The following is a 20,575-nucleotide window of genomic DNA, read 5'->3' as shown; positions in this document are numbered from 1 at the left end:
AATGGGTCAGAAGAGAGATTTGACCGGCTCTGAAAAGTCCAAAATTGTGAGATGTCTTGCAGAGGGATGCAGCAGTCTTAAAATTTCCAAACTTTTGAAGCGTGATCACCGAACAATCAAGCGTTTCATGGCAAATAGCCAACAGGGTCGCAAAAAGCGCAAAATAACTGCCCATGAATTGAGGAAAATCAAGCATGAAGCTGCCAAGATGCCATTCGCCACCAGTTTTGCCATATTTCAGAGCTGCAACGTTACTGGAGTATCAAAAAGCACAAAGTGTGCGATACTCAGGGACATGGCCAAGGTAAGGAAGGCTGAAAAACGACCACCTTTGAACAAGAAACATAAGATAAAACGTCAAGAATGGGCCAAGAAATATCTTAAGACTGATTTTTCAAAGGTTTTATGGACTGATGAAATGAGAGTGACTCTTGATGGGCCAGAGGCAGGATCACTAAAGGGCAGAGAGCTCCACTCCGACTCAGACACCAGCAAGGTGGAGGTGGGGTACTGGTATGGGCTGGTATCAAAGATGAACTTGTGGGACCTTTTCGGGTTGAGGATGGAGTGAAGCTCAACTCCCAGACCTACTGCCAGTTTCTAGAAGACAACTTCTTCAAGCAGTGGTACAGGAAGAAGTAGGTATCGTTCAAGAAAAACATGATTTTCATGCAGGACAATGCTCCATCACATGCATCCAACTACTCCACAGCGTGGCTAGCCAGTGAAGATCTCAAAGAAGAAAAAATAATGACATGGCCCCCTTGTTCACCTGATCTGTACCCCATAGAGAACCTGTGGTCCATCATAAAATTTTTCAGACTGCCTGACCTTCATTTCTTAAAGTAATGATGGCCACTCGTTTTTCTTTACTTAGCTGCTTTTTTCTTGCCATAATACAAATTCTAACAGTCTATTCAGTAGGACTATCAGCTGTGTATCCACCAGACTTCTGCACAACACAACTGATGGTCCCAACCTCATTTATAAGGCAAGAAATCCCACTTATTAAACCTGACAGGGCACACCTGTGAAGTGAAAACCATTTCCGGTGACTACCTCTTGAAGCTCATCAAGAGAATGCCAAGAGTGTGCAAAGCAGTCATCAAAGCAAAAGGTGGCTACTTTGAAGAACTTAGAATATAAGACATATTTTCAGTTGTTTCACACTTTTTTGTTAAGTATATAATTCCACATGTGTTAATTCATAGTTTTGATGCCTTCAGTGTGAATGTACAATTTTCAAAGTCATGAAAATACAGAAAAATCTTTAAATGAGAAGGTGTGTCCAAACTTTTGGTCTGTACTCATATATATATATATATATATATATTATATATATATATATATATATATATATATATATACATATACATGCCCCCCGACGAAGCAAGGGCGAAACGCGCGTAGGGGCACGAGGACACGGGCAGCAGTCTCATATCTCCGCTAGTAAGTACTAATGACTATTATGTGATATTGCGGAGCCTATAGATTGGCTTTGATAGAGGCTTGATATCAGGTGGGGTCTAACTCTAAGATATAACCATATCATTAGATGGGCTGGATGCTGGTCATATGGATATATAAATATTTACCAAAAATTAATGGGGACTATATGAGGCCAAATAAGAAACTATGTTTGCACTATGCACTGGTCACTTTAATTTAAATGAGATGGAGAAATAATGATTTGAGGTGGTATCTTTGTTAAGACATAAATTGTATGTAATAATCATGTACCCTTGATATCTATATGCACTTTAATTACGCTGGATTACAATTGGAACAATATCAGCAGTGTCCTCTTTATGCAGCACCATGATGGTTTTAATTATGTAATAATGTTTAAATAAAGCGGTAATTTTCTTCAAAAAACTCTGGTCGTATAAGCTCTCTTATTTTGAGGGCTTTCTTCTTTCTTTTTTGTGATATACATAAATTTGGTATTGTCAGGATCCTATTAAATCAGAAACCATAAAATACCCAAAAGTGACAATTTTAAAAACTACACCTCTCAAAGTGCTCAGAAATGTACAATTTTAAATGAGTACATCAATACCCATACAGTATGTGGTGGAAAACTACTGTTTTGGCGCACGGTAAAGCTCGGAAGGGAATGAGCACCATTTGACTTTTCGAGTGCAAATTTGGCTGGAACAGGTAGAGGATGCCATGTCGTGTTTGCAAAGCCCCAGATGTGCCTAAACAGTGGAAACCCTCCACAAGTGACCCCATTTTGGAAACTACACCTCTCAAGTAACTTATCTGCAGTGGGTATGGAAAGTATTCAGACCCCTTTACATTTTTCATTCTTTGGTTCATTGCAGCCATTTGGTAAATTCTAAAAAGTTCATTTTTTTTCTCATTAAAGTACACTCTGCACCCCATCATGACTGAAAAAAACAGAAATGTAGAATTTTTGCAAATTTATTAAAGAAAAACTGAAATATCACATGGTCATAAGTATTCAGACCCTTTGCGCAGTATTGAGTAGAAGCACCCTTTTGAGTCCGTACAGCCATGAGTCTTCTTGGGAATGATGCAACAAGTTTTTCACACCTGGATTTGGGGATCCTCTGCCATTCTTCCTTGCAGATCCTCTCCAGTTCCGTCAGGTTGGATGGTGAACGTTTGTGGACAGTCATTTTCAGGTCTCTCCAGAGATGCTCAATTGGGTTTAGGTCAGGGCTCTGGCTGGGCCAGTCAAGAATGGTCACAGAGTTGTTCTGAAGCCACTCCTTTGTTATTTTAGCTGTGTGCTTAGGGTCATTGTCTTGTTGGAAGGTGAACCTTCGGCCAAGTCTGAGGTCCAGAGCACTCTGGAAGAGGTTTTCATCCAGGATATCTCTGTACTTGGCCGCATTCATGTTTCCTTCAATTGCAACCAGTTGTCTTGTCCCTGCAGCTGAAAAACACCCTATAACATGATGCTGCCACCACCATGTTTCACTGTTGGGATTGTATCGGGCAGGTGATGAGCAGTGCCTGGTTTTCTCCACACATACCGCTTAGAATTACCGCCAAAAAGTTCTATCTTCATCCCATCAGACCAGAGAATCTTATTTCTCATAGTCTGGGAATCCTTTATGTGTTTTTGAGCAAACTCTATGTGGGCTTTCATATGTCTTGCACTGAAGGCCTGACTGGTGGAGGGCTGCACTGATAGTTGACTTTATGGAACTTTCTCCCATCTCTCTACTGCATCTCTGGAGCTCAGCCACAGTGATCTTGGGGGGGTTCTTCTTTACCTCTCACCAAGGCTCTTCTCCCACGATTTCACAGTTTGGCTGGATGGCGAGGTCTAGGAAGACTTCTGGTGGTCCCAAACTTGTTCCATTTAAGGATCATGGAGGCCACTGTGCTCTTAGGAACCTTGAGTAATGCAGAAATTCTTTTGTAACCTTATCCAAATCTGTGCCTTGCCACAATTCTGTGTCTGAGCTCCTTGGGCAGTTCCTTTGAGCTCATGATTCTCGTTTGGACTGACATGCACTGTGAGCTGTGAGGTCTTATATAGACAGGCGTGTGCCTTTCCAAATTAAGTCATATCAGTTTAATTAAACACAGCTGGACTCCAATGAAGGAGTAGAACCATCTCAAGGAGGATCACAAGGAAATGGACAGCATGTGACTTAAATATAAGTGTCTGAGCAAAGGGTCTGAGTACGTATGACCATGTGATATTTCAGATTTTCTTTTTTAATAAATTTGCAAAAATTCTACATTTGTTTTTTGGCACAAGGTTTGAGGAGGCTGGGTTTTTATAAAGCTGGGAAATTAGCATCACCTGGCCTTTCCTAACGATGATAGTGAACAAGCCATAACCCTAACTGGCTAATTAAGGTCTGAAATTTTGGTCAAAGTTATCTGAGCACACAAATCTCAAAGGGTGCCCAAACTTTTTCATTGGCCCAATTTCCTTTTTGTAATTTTTAAAATGTAAATGTGAAAATATATAATTTTTTTCCCCCTAAAATACAAAAGAAATGTGTCATTCTTAACTTTAGAAATCATTTCATCTTCAACTTGCTTAACTGTTCACAATAACAGTAATTTTGACCAGAGGTGCCCAAACTTTTACATGTCACTGTATATTTCTGCCGCACAGTCATGCGAGGGCTTTTTTCTGTGATATAAGTTGATGTTTTTATTGGTACCATTTTCGGGCACATTTTTTGATCACTTTCTATTCAGATTTTTGGGAGACAGAATGAACAAAAACCAACAATTCAGGAATTGTTTTTTGTTTTTATGACGTTCACCGTGTGGTAAAATTGATAAGGCAGCGTTATTATTCAGGTCGATTACAGCAATAGCACACTTAAAAAAAAAAAAAAATGATCGTTTTTGTGAAAAAGCAGCAAAACATATTTTATAGAAAAAAATTGTTTTTCCTCGCTGTATTCTGAAAGCTTTTTTATTTCTCGGCTGATGGAGCTGTATGGTGGCTCGTTTTTTGCAGGACAAGATGTCCTTTTCAGTTTTATTTACTTGCAACTTTTTGTGCGAGTTTTATTCCACTTTATGTTCAGCGGTATGATGGAAAAGCATTTGTTTTTTGCCACATGTTTTATTTATTTATTTTTTTACTGTGTTCACTAAAGGGGTTAATTAAAGTGACAGTTTTATAGGTCTGGTCATTGCAGACACAGCGATACCAAATATGTGTACTTTTTTATTTTTGTTTTTACACAAATTTACCTATTGGTATAATATTTTTTCAGTTCTTTTTACTTATTTATTTTTTTACTTAAGTCTTTCACATGGCCTTATTGACCGAAAAATAAAAAGGTTATGGCTCTGGGATCAAGGGGAGCAAAAAACGAAAACGCAAAGACGAAATGATTTGTATGTCCCTGAAGTATTTTTGTGAATAAAACATTCACTGCTCGTGGAGCTGGATTCCTCCTCATTTTTTGCAGTTTCCTATGTCTTGACGCGGCGTTTCCGTGCTCCGAACTCCTCCAGGATGCAACACGGTGAGCTGGACTATAATTCTGTTAGGGTACAGCCACACATACCAGCACAGTTTAGTTACCCTGTGACCTAAAACCTTTTTTCAAAATGGGCCTTATGCTGTGCCGCCTGCAAAAACCACATGGATATAGACGAACAACGCAATAAAGTGGAGATTTTACAATCAATTTTAAATCTGGCTGTACCCTTACAATTAAAAGGGCACAGTGCTCATCTGGGCGTTTCTGTGCGGGAGACCGTGCACCCGTACCCCCACCTATCAAAACTTTTGACATGTCAATATAACATGTGAAAAGTTTTCTGAAATGACAATTACTCTTAGGTTTAGAGTGGAAATCCTCTTTAGGATCGGCAGCATTCTTCCATGTGTGGGGAAGTATAATTAGAAGATACTTTTTTTTTTTTTTCTTCTTTTTGGCGCTTGAAGAAAGGTCAGTAAAAACATACATACACTTCTACTCCCCAGACGGAGCCATTAAAAGGAATGGAGAATGTGAAGAGGCCGTTGTCACACAGTAACATAGATCAACTTAAAAGAGATGCAAGAGCTAAAATGAAACATAAGGAAATATATAGATGAAACTTTCTAGCTTCCGTGTCTTTCTCAAGTCGTTCTGAAGTCAGTCTTCTATGTGATAAACTGAGGTGGAAAGGCACAAACTTAACAAAACTAGGAATAAAGGTTTTCACATAAAACTTCATCAACTTTCAATAAATTCAGATATCACGCAGGCACCTACTAAACCTTACAAAAATCAAGTTATAAAGCCGACGACCCCAATCCTCCAACCGACAGCAGTTTCTTCCAACTCTCCCTACACATCAACGTTCGGCTGAGCGCTGTTGTGTTTTCTATGGGGAGAGCGGAGTTAGCCCTGGCCTAACTCCACCAGCGATTTATCAGTCAAAATAATCTAGAGATTAAATTCACACCACCTGATCCTCATCACCCCAACATTATCTGTCCGCGGAGAGTCATGAGGTTCTCAATACACATGAGATGCTCGTCCAGTCCCGCCAGTTTGTCCAACTTTAATCTAATGTGTATTGGGGCCTTTAGACAACAAGCATAGAAAATCAATATCAATACAGATGTCGAGTACCTGCTTCACGATGTGCACATATCCCTGCAGCACTTTCTTTAATTGCCAACTGCATTCTAACCTGCCGAGAAGTAGAAAATCTGGTTAGTTACAGAACAGTAATATGGCACTGAAATGGCCAGATTCTCCCTCTGTTCCTTGCTCTGGAAACTGATGGGGTGGGCGTGGCTTGCCGTGTGAGTGGGCTGGGCTCCATTCAGCAGAGCTCACTCTGTTTCTGTGAATACTGCCAGCTCTCCTTGCAGACCCAGCTCTCTTATCTGTATGTATATAGCATGTGTTACGGATCCGGGGGTGGAACCTTTGTGCTATGATACAAGGAGGGACCAGAGAAGCGTAACTAAGTGCCTACCCGGACCAACCCTGGCCACATGGCAGCTTAGTCGACTCCCGTGAACCAAGGAGGGACTGGGAAGGTGAAACAGGTGCCACTCTGGGACCGACCTTGTGTGAGAGCAGGAGACTCCCACGGGACTGATGGCCGAGGCCGACAGGCAGAGCAGGCGGGCACGGCCGATAGACAGGCAGGCGGGCACTGGAACCTGAGGACTGAGGAGAGTGTTCGCACACAAACAAAAATCTTGCACATGCACCTCCATTTTGGAGGAGGTGCCTTATATAAGAGCAGTTCTCCGGACATTGGCACGGGGACTCTTTAGGACGGCGTGCGCGACCCCTTTAAGAGGGAGGGAGCGCGCGCCCTAAGTACAGTGCCCGGGGAACTGCGCGCGGTGCGTGCAACCCGGGCAGATGCAGGAGGGGAGCCGGAGGATGCCAGACCGGGACAGCGGCAGTGAGGGGATCGGCGTCTCTGCCCGGCAGGAGGCAGAGATGCCGACGCTACAGTACCCCCCCACTTTACGCCCCCTCTTCTTTAGGCCCGCAAGAAATCTTTCTAGGAACATGAATGTTTTCCCTGGGCTTCCAAGACCTCTCCTCAGGACCAAACCGCTTCCAATCCACAAGAAAGAAAGAAAGACTTTCCTCTTACCCTCTTGATGGTCAAAATATTCTCTACCTCAAAGACGTCCTCAGCAGAGACTGGAGCTGGAGTGGTACCTGGATCATCAGAGAAAGGAATAAGTACAACAGGCTTGAGGAGAGACACATGAAAGGAATTGGGAATCCGTAAAGAGGCAGGGAGTTCCAGCTTGTATGCCACTGGATTTATTTAGTTCAAAATCTCGAAAGGACGGATGAACCGCGGGCCCAACTTGTATGATGGTATCTTGAGACGGATATATTTGGAGGAAAGCCAGACCTGGTCTCCCGGACGAAACAGAGGCGGATCCAGACATCTCTTATCAGCATGCTTCTTCATCCACTCTGAGGACTGAGGAAGCGCAGATCTAGTGTCTTCCCAAATCACTGAAAAGTCACTGACTAGAGACTCCGCGGCAGGATTGTCCACTGAAGAAGAGACGGGAAACGGAATTCGGGGGTGTCGACAGTAAACCACAAAGAACGGGGACTTAGCAGAGGACTCACTCACATGGTTGTTATAAGAAAACTTGGCCCAAGGCAGAAGTTCTACCCGATCGCTATGGTGAGCGTTGACAAAGTGCCGAAGAAAACTGGTAAGGATCTGATTAATAAGTTCCACCCGACCATTGGACTGAGGATGATAGGCCGAAGAAAAGTCCAAAGTAACATCCAGCAGCTTACACGTGGCTCTCCAGAAGCGAGAAGTGAACTGAACTCCTCTGTACGAGAAAATGTGGAGGGGTAAGCCGTGGAGACGAAAGATGTGACGGATGAAGTCCTTAGCCAGCACAGGTGCGGACGGAAGACCAGGCAAAGGAATGAAGTGAGCCATCTTGGAGAAGCGGTCAGCGACCACCCATATGACGGTAGAACTGGCAGATACCGAAAGATCAGTGATGAATTCCATAGCAATGTGTTGCCAAGGAGTAGAAGGCACGGTGAGAGGAAGAAGACGACCAGCTGGACGGTGCCTAGGTATCTTGTTATGGGCACAGGAGGAACAAGCCGCGACAATATCCACAACATCCTTGCGCAGGGTGGGCCACCAATAATGTCGGGCAATGAGAAGAGTCTTCCTCTGGCCGGCATGACCAGCCAGTTAGGACGAATGACCCCAGAGTAAGACCCTCTTCCGATCCTGAGCCGCTACAAAGGTCTTACTAGGAGGTAGACGATACAGGTCAAACGGAGCAACAGTCATTATTCTGGAGGGGTCAATGATGTGTAAAGGCTCCTCCTCTTGGTCGGTAGACAGGAAAGAGCGGGATAGAGCGTCAGCTTTAATATTCTTGCCTGCCGGGCGGTAATGGAGAGTGAAACTGAAACGAGCAAAGAACAAAGACCATCTGGCCTGACGCGGATTTAGTCTTTGGGCGGTCTGCAAGTAAGCAAGGTTTTTATGGCCAGTGTAGATGACCACCGAATGCAGAGCCCTTCAAGTAAGTAGCGCCACTCTTCGAGCGCTAATTTGATGGCCAGCAATTCTCGATCTCCTATGGAGTAACCGCGCTTGGACAGAGAAAAGAGTTTGGAGAAGAAGCCGAAAGTCACCATTCGCCTGGACGAGGATTTCTGGGTGAGCACTGCTCCGGCCCCGGAATAAGAGGCATCAACCTCTAGAAAGAATGGTTTATTGCAATCTGGACGATGTAGCACTGGAGCAGAGGAGAAGGCTTGTTTAAGAGAGACAAAGGCACTTTCCGCCTTGGAAGTCAATTCCCTGGGATTTGCTCCTTTACGGGTGAGAGCAGAGATGGGAGCAGTCCGGGAGGAGAAATGAGGAATGAAGAGGCGGTAAGGCTATGTGCCCATGATGCAGAAATGCTGCATATTTTTTCCGCTTCTCCCTGGCAGGAAAAACGCATGCGGTTTTTACATGCGTTTTTCCCGCCAGGTAGAAGCCTTTTGTCAAGCGTTTTTGCATGCATTTCTGCATGCAGATTATCAAGCGCTTTTCCAAGCGATTTTAGCATCACTTGGAAAAGTGCTTGACAACTTGTTCACACTATATAAATCCATGCAACCGGCAAAAAAAAAGAATAATAATGGTAAAAAAAAAAAAAAAAAAGATTATACTCCCCTTCCGATGTCCTCCCGGTGTTTTCTCCGCTGCGCCCGGTGTCTTGAGCGGCTCGCGGTGGTGTGAAGCACCTGTGGTGACGTCATTGAGTCATGCGACAGGTCACATGACTCAATGACATCATGGCAGGTCCTTCACAACACCGCGACCCATACAGCAGACCAGACGGAGGGGAGAAAACACCGGGAGGACATCGGAAGGTAAGTATAATCTTTTTTTTTTTAATTTTAAATTCTTTTTTTTTAACAGGTTCTATGGTACCTGGGTCTGGAGGAGAGTCTGCTCTCCTCCAGACCTGGGTACCATCCGCACATTGAACCGTGTGATATCCGCATGTACAGATGCAGTGATGCGAATGTCACGCGGTCCAATGCAAGTCAATGGCGGCGATTACGCTGCGTGTCCGCAAAATTAATGGACATGCTGCGTATTTTTCCGCAATGATAATCCGCAGCGGAAATTTCCGCAGCATGTGCACAGCACATGCGGATTATCATTGGGGGACCATGGGGCACGTATTACCAAGAGTTTTTTAAGAGTTTTCGAGGCGGAAATTCCACGGCAAAAATGCTTGAAATACGCATAGTGGGCATGCAGCCTAAGAGTTAGCGAATCCCAGAAACCGCTGAATAGCCTTCAACACCTCAGGTCGGGGCCACTTTAAGACGGCAGACACCTTCTCGGGATCCATCCGCAGTCCGGTCTCAGAGATGATATACCCCAAAAACGGTAGGGAGGTCTGCTCAAAGAGGCATTTCTCGTACTTGGCATACAGGCGATTCTTCTGGAGCCTCAGCAGTACCTGACGACCATCCCTCCGGTGAGAGGGCAGATCAGGGGAGAACACCAAGATATCGTCCAGGTACACCACCACGCAGGAATACAGGAGATCTCGGAAGATGTCATTCACTAACTCCTGGAAGACGGCTGGAGCATTACAGAGACCGAAGGGCATCACGTGGTACTCGTAGTGACCATCCCGAGTGTTGAATGCCGTCTTCCACTCGTCTCCCTGGCGAATCCGGACCAGATTATACGCCCCACGAACATCGAGCTTAGTGAAGATCTTCGCGCCTTTTAGGAAGTCAAACAGCTCCGAGATGAGAGGCAGGAGGTACTTATTTTTGATGGTGATCTGGTTTAGGTCCCTATAGTCGATACATGGATGAAGAGAGCAGTCTTTCTTTTTGACGAAGAAGAATCCTGCTCCAGCCAGAGAGGTGGATTTCTGGATAAATCCCCTAGCAAGATACTCTTCTATGTACTCAGACATAGCACGGGTCTCGGCCAGCGACAAGGGGTAAATTCGCCCTCGAGGAGGTGAAGCACCAGGTATTAGGTCGATAGGGCAATCATACGGCCTATGAGGTGGTAGTGTCTCTCTCTCCTTTTTATCAAAGACGTCCGCATATGACAGTAGGGTGTAGGCAGGCCAGGTAAGTTAGCTGGAGTAGATAGAGGTCGAGCAGGATGAACCGGAACCAGACAGGACTTATGACATTCCTGTCCACAACGGAGCACCTCACCCGAGCTCCAATTCAGGACGGGCTCATGTCTCCGTAACCAAGGCAGGCCAAGAAGAAGGGGATGAGAGAAAGTGGACAGCACGTAAAAGGAGATCCTCTACGAATGTAGCATTCCCACCTGAAGAGTCACAGGCTCAGTGACAAACAAGATGCTCTCAGAGAGAAGCTTTCCATCCACAGAGGAAACCGCTAAAGGATCAGCCAGACGTATGGTAGGAATCTGATATCGCTCCACAACGGCCTGTTGAATGAGGTTCCCAGCGGCTCCGGAATCCAGATAGGCAGTCTCGAAGAAGCGGGTCTCACCACTGGTAACCGAAACGGAATGAGTCAAGGACGGAGAGGAAGAACTTTTGCCTAGGACGACCACTCCGAGCGGTCCTAGACACTGGAGTTTCCCGGTCTCACAGGACAGGAGCGGATAAGATGCTCTGTACTGCCACAGTAGAAGCAAGTCCCCTCGGTGCGGCGGACCTCCTGGCGAGACTTGACCATCTTAACTTGGTCTATTTGATTAGACTCTGGAGAAGACACCGGAGGGGATGCTGGTTGCAAGACTGGCCTTTGAAAGGTTGGTTCGAGGCGCAGGGGTCTTCTCTCACGGGTCGCCTCATTAGAACGCTCCTGAAAACAGAGGTCGATCAGTGTAGCTAATGACACCAGGTCGTCCAGAGAGGGAGATATGTCACGACCGGCTAGCTCATCCTTGATTCGTCTGGAAAGGCCCTCCCAAAAGGTGGACACAAGAGCCTCATTGTTCCAGGCAAATTCAGATGCGAGGGTGCGGAAAAGCACAGCATACTGCCCCACAGAGAGACTCCCTTGGCGGAGTCGGAGAAGAGAGGAGGCAGTCGAAGATTTTCGTCCGGGCTCATCGAACGCCTTCCGGAAAGCCGCGAGGAAGGCCTAGAGGTCGAACACCAGAGGATCCCCTCTCTCCCACAGAGGGTTAAGCCACGCAAACGCCTCTCCGGTGAGGTAAGACATGATGAATGCCACCTTGGCCCGGTTGGAGGTGAACTGGTGTGCCAGGAGCTCAAAGTGCAGTATGCACTAATTTATGAAGCCCCGACATAGGGCAGGGTCACCACCAAAACGTGGAGGCGCAGAAAGCCGGGGTCCTAAGCCGGATGCCACAGCGCCACTGGGTTGAGGCGCCGCCAGAGCGGGTGCCGTTTGGTTTGAGGAGGACACAGTCGGGGTGGACAGCGCGTCCAGGCGGGAGTTGACTGTCCGCAGATAGGACAGGATAGTATCCTGTTGGGATCTCTGGCGAGAGACCTCTTGGTACAGGTCTGAGAGCTAAGGAGCCTGGGAGCCACCGGATTCCATGGCCTGTGCAAACTGTTACGGATTCGGGGGTGGAACCTCTGTGCTATGATACAAGGAGGGACCAGAGGGGCGTAAATAAGTGCCTACCCGGACCGACCCTAGCTACACGGCGGCTTAGTCGACTCCGTGAGCCAAGGAGGGACCGGGAAGGTGAACCAGGTACCACTCTGGGACCGACCTTGTGTGAGAGCAGGCGACTCCCACGGGACTGATGGCCGAGGCCGACAGGCACAGCAGATGAGCACGGCTGGTACACAGGCAGGTGATGCGGGTTGAAAGGCAGGCGGGCACGGCCGATAGGCAGAAAGGCAGGCGGGCACGGCCGATAGGCAGAAAGGCAGGCGGGCACGGCCGATAGGCAGGCGGGCACGGCCGATAGGCAGGCGAGCACTGGAACCTGAGGACTGAGGAGAGTTAGCACACAAACAACAATCTTGCACACGCAACTCCATTTTGGAGGAGGCGCCTTATATAAGAGCAGTCCTCCGGACATTGGCCGGGGACTCTTTAGGACGGCGTGCACGAACCTTTTAAGAGGGAGGGAGCGCGCGCCCTAAGTACAGTGCCCGGGGAACTGCGCGCAATGCGCGCACCCCGAGCAATGGCAGGGGGGAGCCGGAGGACGCCGGACCGGAACCGCGGCGGTGAGGGGATTGGCGTCTCTGCCCAGCAGGAGGCAGAGACGTTGACGGTACAGCATGGTGTATATACATGTACACACACTGATGTATACCATGTGTAATGTATATACACCCTGCTTTATTCCTATTTTAATGTTAATACATTCAGATCTCTCCCCATCCATCCAATCATCCAGGTCAGTGAGGGAGAGTAGGGGATAATCCAGGGCTGTGGAGTCGGAGCCCATTTTGGTGGAGTTGGAGTCTGTATAAAATGGACCGACTCCAACTCCTAAAATATATAATAAATTGGGTACAGTAATTCAATGCAGTTTGTGGAGAATATTTTTTCATAAGAATTTGGGAAAGTTATGAAATGTCCTATAAAGGTCTGTCCTATTCCTGATCTAAGGGTCTAGACTTTTAGCTAAGATGAATCTGTGCTACAGTACATTTATCACTTAAACATGAGCCATGCATGAGGGAGTTGGAGTTGGAGTCGGTGTCATGGAAATTGAGGAGTCGGAGGTTTGGCTTACCGACTCCACAGCCCTGGGATAATCTTTATTGCCAGGTCTGGTGTAATGGTGCTTTGTGCATTACTTCTATTCCCTGCAGTGTCCAGTACAGGAGATTGTGCTGATGCTTTGTGAGACTTTGGGGGAGGAGTTACAGCTCAGCACAAGGAACGATGGGAAATGTAGTAAGAAGGAAGAGGAGGATTCTGAAAATAAAGTGATCACAGCGACAAAAGAGCTGGTGCCAGGACACAGGAAGGGAGGCAGAAAGGCATAGAAAACCATGAAACTTGGCATAAAAGGTATACGAGGATCTTTAGGGGCATCATCTTTAAAGAAGTTGTACACTACTTTATTATACCACCACAATGTATCCCCCTGGGGCCCCTAAGACTTTTTGTAAATACCTTATGTTGCAGATAATGCCTGTGACCCCGCGCTGACGTCCACCTGGAACGCAGAAGACAGAGACCCCACAACTTGTCATGACGTCAACGCCGGCTGTATCCAGGGGTCAAGTGATTCCTGTGAGTGGCCAGTGATAGCGCCGCTCACAGGCATTATCTGCAACATACGGTATTTACAAAAAGTCTTAGGGGCCCCGGGGTGATACATGGGGGGGGGGGGTAATATAAAGTAGTGTACAACCCCTTTAAGCATTTATGGCAAACCCAATAACTGAATCAAGGTAGTGGACAACTTGTTTAAGTACTGGAACCCTGTAAGAAAAGAGAGGTGGGGAACCATAGAAGTGTCAGCCTGGAAATAAGTGGGGTAATAGGATCTCTGACATAAAAGTGCTCCACAGTGAAGAGTACCTGCGACATCAGGTGGCACACTTCACGAAGGATAGCTGTACTGTTTCTTTAATAAAATAACATGAATGCACTTCAGTCAGTGGCGATTAGCACAAAACAAGTGATTTTTGTCATTCATTTTTTTTTTTTATATATATATACTTTTTCACATTACGTTATTTTGTATTTGCAATAGAAAAGCTGATACATCAAACATGTCCATTCACCAGAGACAAGAGTGTCTTGTATGGAATACGGTCAACAGTGTGGACTCCTCCACTCCAAGGATGCCGCGGTGTGCCTATGCAGTGCCATCCTTCAGAGGTTTACGTTAGGATAGTCTCGCCATGTGTGCCTCCAATGTGAAAGAGCCCTAATAGTGGCTTATGGGTGACGGACCGTCCTTGATTTATTCTAATGGCGTTCTATCAGTAAAACCAATAGCCTGAAGAAGGTTTCCACCACTGGACATCCTCAGCTTAATCAATTCAGGACCCCAATTAAAATAAAACCATTGTATACTCACCTCCCACAGCGGTGCCGCTCTAGTGAGGTCACAGCTGCTGTTCCCGAAGGACGACGTGATATTGTTGTGTCAAGTTGTGCGTCTCTAAGAAAACTGCCAGCTTACAAGTCTGCCGGCGACTTATCTCGGGAAAACAATGCGATCAGACATGTGCAATCGACATCTACCCGGACCACTGATATCGACAGGTTCCGACAACCTTAGTTTAATGTGTATGGGGCCTTTACCATGTGCAAACAGTTGATATCAATCTGGAAGCATCACAATTTAAGAAGCAAGCACTGACAGGACAGTGGTGGCCGACATCCAGAAGCCATTAACCCCTTACCGACATATGACGTACTAGGTACGTTATATGCCGGCTCCCCGACTTTGATGCAGCCTTGCAAGTAAAGTCTGCATCTTTGCTGGCAGATGATGGCTGTGATAATCACTTGTGGCTGTTAACCTGTTAAACGCTGCTGCCAATCTGTGACAGCAGCATTAACAGTGTGCCAGCAGGGGGGACGCTTCATTCTTTCTGACATGATTGTGGGGTGCCAATGGGTAGCCATTATGACCATGGGTCTACTGAAGATCCCTATGCCTGTCATGATGGAATTCCTCTGAAAGCCGATTATAGGAGACTGTAATTTTTGCTATATACAGTGATACTGTGGCATTGCTGTATATAGCACAAGCGATCCAATAGCGATAGTCGCAGCTTCAAGTCCCCCTAAGGGGACTAACAAATACAGTGAAAAGTAAAAAATAAATGTTCTAAAAAAAAAAAAAGTGAAAAAAATTTACAAAAAATAAATAAAAGTTCAACTCAGCCCTTCCCGTTTTACCAAATTAAGAAAAAAAATACACATATTTGATATCACTGCGTTCGTACAAGTCTGATCTATCGAAATATAAAAAATTAATACTGGCTATTCATTTTACTTGCTTTGTCTAGCTCTTCGATACAAACTATTCATCAATATAATAACATAAATGTATAAATACTTTACCGCAATATGTCGCGTGGCATACCTGGCATTTTGTAGTTGTAAATCTGTTGGCAAAATGACCCTGAGTCGAAAGTCCTTTTCCTGTTGGAGGGGGAAAAACAAGCTAAAAAGAGAAACACTAAAAAAGAAACAAAAAAGCCACTTATAACTAAACAATGGTAGGTGCTAGTACAAAAGGTGAAGAAAACACACGATACCGCTTACAAATGTGCACGTATCACAGGCCGGCGGCAGGTCAGGTGTGGCCGACTGTTCAGCATCACACGTAGGCGATCTATTCAGAGGAGCCGCACTTTGTGTTCAGCCATAAAGAGCTGCCTCTTACTTTTGTGTAATAGTTAACAATGGTAAAAAGAAGAAAACAATACTCAGGTCACATGAGTTAAAAAACTGCAGCCTCTTAAAGGGTCTTGTACTCATGAGACACCACTTACTGGGGAGGGAAGCTCACGCACCCGGCTGTATTACCGCTCTGCAATATGGAGTCATTAGTAAGGCTGCAGTAAAAGTGTGAAGCACTCAGAATTCTCTCGTGCTGCACCAGCTCTCTGGAATGTGCTACAACAGTCAATTAGGTTAATTCCAAATATCTGTCTGCAGATTGTGGACTCTTAACTATACAGACATGGCTGTAATGGCGCTTTAAAGCTGATTAAAATGATACATTTTTGGAAGAAATCTGTTTTGTCGTTCTTCTGTAATTAGCTGTAGAAGTTTTATGCTAATGAAGAGCAGCAGGACATGGTCTTCTCCTGCCAGTTGGGCACTTACCCTCCCCTGGTCCTGCGCGGAGTCTCCGCTAGTGCCCTGGTCTCTGTTGTTTGGCAGCAATGGTGACGTCATGTTGTCACTGCTGAAGCCAACATTGGTATAGCTGCTGAACTCCGAGATTGGCTGCAGCGATGTCAATGTGCGACCAAACAACCAAGAAAAGGGCAGCGGCGGAGACTCAGCGCAGGACCCGGGGAGGGTAAGTAAAGCAGTTTGTACTTTTTACAGTGAACTGTGCATATTGGGAAAAGTTTTCTGAAAGAGGACAAGTCTTTTAAAGGGGTCGTCCAGCCTTAGGCTACAAGTCTGCAGTCACTCTGTGACTACGGACTGGTGAATCCTCAGAGCACGCACTGAGCGTTGTGAGGATTCTCCAGTGCCGGCAGGCGACTGCAAATATGTGATTTACATACATGCGATCACATGCCGACTAGACGTGCACAGCCTCACACATTGCAAGTGTATTCAGCGAAGTTAGTCTAGTCGGAATGTGGCCGGAAGTATGCACATTGTACACTTGTGGTCACATGTCCGCCCGCACGCTCCCAGTGCTGGAGAATCCTCACAGAGCGCAATGGGAGGGTTCACAAGTCTGCAGTCACTCTAAGGCCGGACAACCCCTCTAAGGAATCACTTTATTGATTGCTGGGGGTCTTATATGCACTTTTAATTGGGAGTTGTCTGTTATGGATCACTATGACCGGGTGACAAGGATAACACAGATTATGGAGTACTGGATATATAATACTGATTATTGGGGTACTATATGGATAACACTGATTATTGGGGGACTATACAGGGGATGCTGATTATTTGGGTATTATATGGATAACACTGATTATTGGGGTACTATACGGAGGGCACTGATTATTGGGGTACTATAGAGGACCCGATTATTGGTGGTCACCACTTGTAGGGGTGTGGCCAGTAGTTAGGGGCGGGGTTACACAGCTGCCTGTTGCTTTCTAGCACCTGTATGTCCCTCGCTCTACCTGAGCCGTGATGAAGCCATCATACACTCTCCCGCTCTGATCCTGCGGTAGGAGCAGCGGGCACAGACCGTACATGCCGGCAGCCATTCCGTCTGTACCGCGCTCCGGTCACTGCGCTCAGCCCCCTCCTCCTCTCATCAGGAACACGCGGGCACAGGCTGGGTCACGTGACCGGGAGGGGCGGAGCTTACTGTTAATGCGGGAATAGTCCAGCATGCAGCGTTTACCTCACAGTCTACGGTCTGCACCGGGGCGGATAGGTCACGTGGTAGGAGAGGGCGAGTAGTGGGGCAGAGGGACACTGAGGTGAATAGAAGAGAACGATGAGGGAGGGTTATTACCGCGCCCAGTGTGACCTGCGGCAGATTCAGGACGCGGCTGGATTCCTAATGCTGACTATTTCTGCCTGTGTTTTTTTTTTCCTCACTATCTTTATTTCGTATAAATTGCACATAGTGAATAAATGTAAGGGGTGAAACACGATGATTTTCTTATGGGGTCTTTTTTCTGTCCTATTAGGGCCTTGTGGCTTGTTAGGACGTGTTCACACCGAGGCCTCCATCTATCAAGGCGTTACTTGGTGTAAAAAGGTGATCTCGTATGAGGCTGCGTTACCTTTTAGTGACCTGTTGTTCTTATGCCATTCTTACACAGCTCAGGACAAAGTGGGCAGCACTGGGGTGTGGTCACCCCCAGTCATCCGATCAGTGACTGGCTGCAGCGGTCCTTACACTCACATCTTCCTCCGGTCAGTGATGGGGTGTACACGGAGCCACTCGCCAGCACTGGTGTGAACAATGCCACTTTTGATGAATTCGGGCCAGATGGTTTTTGAGGTTGGAGGGGATCCGTTCCAAAATCCTCAAAAAAAACTAGGAAATCTCATCCTATTCATTTGTGGAAAATCCACTTTTCTGTTCATGAGAACTAACATTTTTTTCTGAAGAGTTTGGAAAAAACACCAGGTGGAGAAAAAAACCCAAATGTGTGTGTCCGTTCTCTGAATCAGATCCTGATGACATCTGCTCCAAACTAAGCGCTGTCCAATCAGAAGGCTGCTGACAACTGATCCAGGGGAAGAAACTCCCCTAAAATGGAGCGTTTCTACTCTAGTTTTGGACAGGTAAAAAAAAAAAAAAACTGAACTAATCTTGGGTTGTGTTCACACTAAATCTTTTTGCTGCATCTTGGAGAGGAAACTCTATAGAATTATCCTCAAAAACTCGGGGGCAAAATTCATCAAAGATTTGACAGCAGCATTCTGCCATTAAAAGCTTTGAAAAGTCTCAACATTTTGGCGGCACTCTTGGCTGCGCTAAAATTTTGCAACTTTTGTCACTCACGCCAGATCCAACAAAGTGGCCAGTATGGGGGGTGTGATGACTACTGCTCATCAGATTCATGTCAAGAAGCAGCAAATCTTACTCCAGCAGGGCCTCGTAATGAATCCGGAGCATCTGACTCCAGCACACCCCCTCATCAAGAACAGCGTGAACACCACCAGTCTTGATGAATCAGGGCTGTGAAGTCTTCACTCTGCAGAAACTCCAGATCTCTAAACTCCTTAAAAAAAAAACAACTTGCGGATTCTGCTCCAAAGACTCCGTGTGCACATAGACAAGGGTTTTTTTTTGGCTGAAAAGTCTGCAGTCGCGCTCAGCTCGCTCCTTTTAGCTTCCATAGTCAGGAAACTCAAAGGCCTTTGTTAGGTCCCTGGCTGTCGAGATTAATTAGTATTGTCTGTGATCGCATTTTCAGGGCAGTCCTATCATTGCTACTGAAAGTCGTATTGAAGGGGTTAAATAAATCAGTATTGAGGCTCATTCACATGTCAGTTTTTCACGATTGAGTGCTATCTGTGGAGCTGTTCACATGTCTGTGATTTTTTTTTTTTTTTCTGGACCAAGTAGTTTATAAAAAAAAAAATCGCAAAGATGTGTCTGATGTTGCTCCAAATATGAGATCAAGCTCTGCAATGAGTCTGTCTCCTAGCAGAGTGTGCTGTTAATTGAACACCACTCGGTTAGGGGATAGTATTTTTTGTTCCCTCTGACACTCAGAGCAATTTTCTTGTATAATCGCCATCATGTGCACGGGGTCTTAGCTTTGGTCCTGGTGGATGTGGCATGGGCCCGGTTAGGTGTTGCAGCCCCACTACTGCCATAAATCTTGCAGTTACAGTAATTTAACCTGCGGGATCAGTACTTTTACATCCATCATTGTGAAGTAACTTGTGCTTAGTTGCTTGTAGTGGAAACATACACCTTGGAGCAGTAAGGGGCGACTTAAATGAATTGTCCACTACTTTTAATATTTGGCCAGTCTATTTTTATGTTGAAAATAAGTATGTTTGTAAATACCTTGCTTTGCAGATAGCGCCACGCACAGGCATTATCACTGGCCGCTCACAGGCATCACGTGACCCCATCCGGTTACCCCGTGCGTCACACCCAGCATCCACCGTGCGCATTCCCAGTGAATGAGGAGAGGGAGAGCACGCGGTGGATGCCGGGTGTGACGCGCAGGGTAACCGCACCCACAACCCAGCATCCACCTTGGAACGCAGAAGTAAGTCACCCCCGGCTGCAGCCGAAACTTGAGGTGACATCAGCGGATGTCAGCGCCGGCTGCAGCCGGGGGTCACGTGATGCCTGTGAGTGGCCAGTGATAGCGCCGCTCACAGGCAGTTACTGCAAAGCAAGGTATTTACAAAGATACTTATTTTCAACATAAAAATAGAATGGCCAATTATTAATAGTAGTGGACAACCCCTTTAAGTCATGTCGGGGACTCCGCTCGCTAGAAAAGGGTCACATTCATGCATTCATTTTTCTCATCTACGTGCTGTCTATTTCGAAAATGAGAGAGAGCACATGAACCCTTGGTGCCCATTTCATCAAAGCTTTCTTGCCAGAATTCTGGCATAAAAGCTTTGAAAAGCTACAAAATGTAGGTGCAATTTGGAGTTGCACCAAAATTTTACAACTATTGGCATCTTCACATAAATTTTTCCCAACGCTGACTAAATGGGCAGAGACTTAAGATCATGCTCAGTTCGTCTCTGTGAAGCCGGCACGGTTACACCTGACTACAGAGGCTCAATGAGGAGCGGGGAAGAAGCCGCGCGCATGCGTGAGGTTTGTATAGCGCTAGTGATGACGCCGGCAGTAAGGGGCGTGATAACAAGCTGCGCAGTCTGGGGACTTTAACGCCCCCTTGACTAGTCAAAGCCCTCATTTACATATCATAAAGGGACTTTAGAAATACTTTTTCTAAAGATCTGTTTAAAGAGGACCTATCACCTCCACACACATGGTATAATACAGTAAGGAGACTGTAGATATAAATAAACAT

At 46.0% G+C, this 20,575-nt stretch overlaps 1 protein-coding gene across 2 annotated transcripts in view; it reads right to left on the bottom strand.

Annotated features, from left to right (window-relative positions):
• The window catches only part of FANCL (FA complementation group L), a 111,135-nt gene extending 93,703 nt beyond the window's left edge, over positions 1-17,432 (bottom strand). Inside the window, exons 1-3 of one of the 2 annotated variants that reach the window (XM_073672405.1) lie at positions 17,222-17,432; positions 15,481-15,539; positions 6,081-6,141 (exon numbers count right to left, since the gene is read on the bottom strand). In XM_073672405.1, coding sequence (XP_073528506.1) covers positions 6,081-6,141; positions 15,481-15,539; positions 17,222-17,308 — 207 coding nt within the window. In that variant the 5' untranslated portion in view covers positions 17,309-17,432. The remainder of the gene's footprint in view (positions 1-6,080; positions 6,142-15,480; positions 15,540-17,221) is intronic. The other variant, XM_073672404.1, reaches the window with a different exon arrangement.
• Between the last annotated feature and the right edge of the window lie 3,143 nt (positions 17,433-20,575).

Source organism: Phyllobates terribilis, unplaced genomic scaffold (genome assembly GCF_046119375.1).
Source record: "Phyllobates terribilis strain yellow unplaced genomic scaffold, ASM4611937v1 Scaffold_3__8_contigs__length_932513732, whole genome shotgun sequence".
In the NCBI taxonomy this organism is placed as follows: domain Eukaryota; kingdom Metazoa; phylum Chordata; class Amphibia; order Anura; family Dendrobatidae; genus Phyllobates; species Phyllobates terribilis.
Note: the sequence above shows the minus strand (reverse complement) of the source record. Positions and strands in the feature narration are given on the sequence as shown.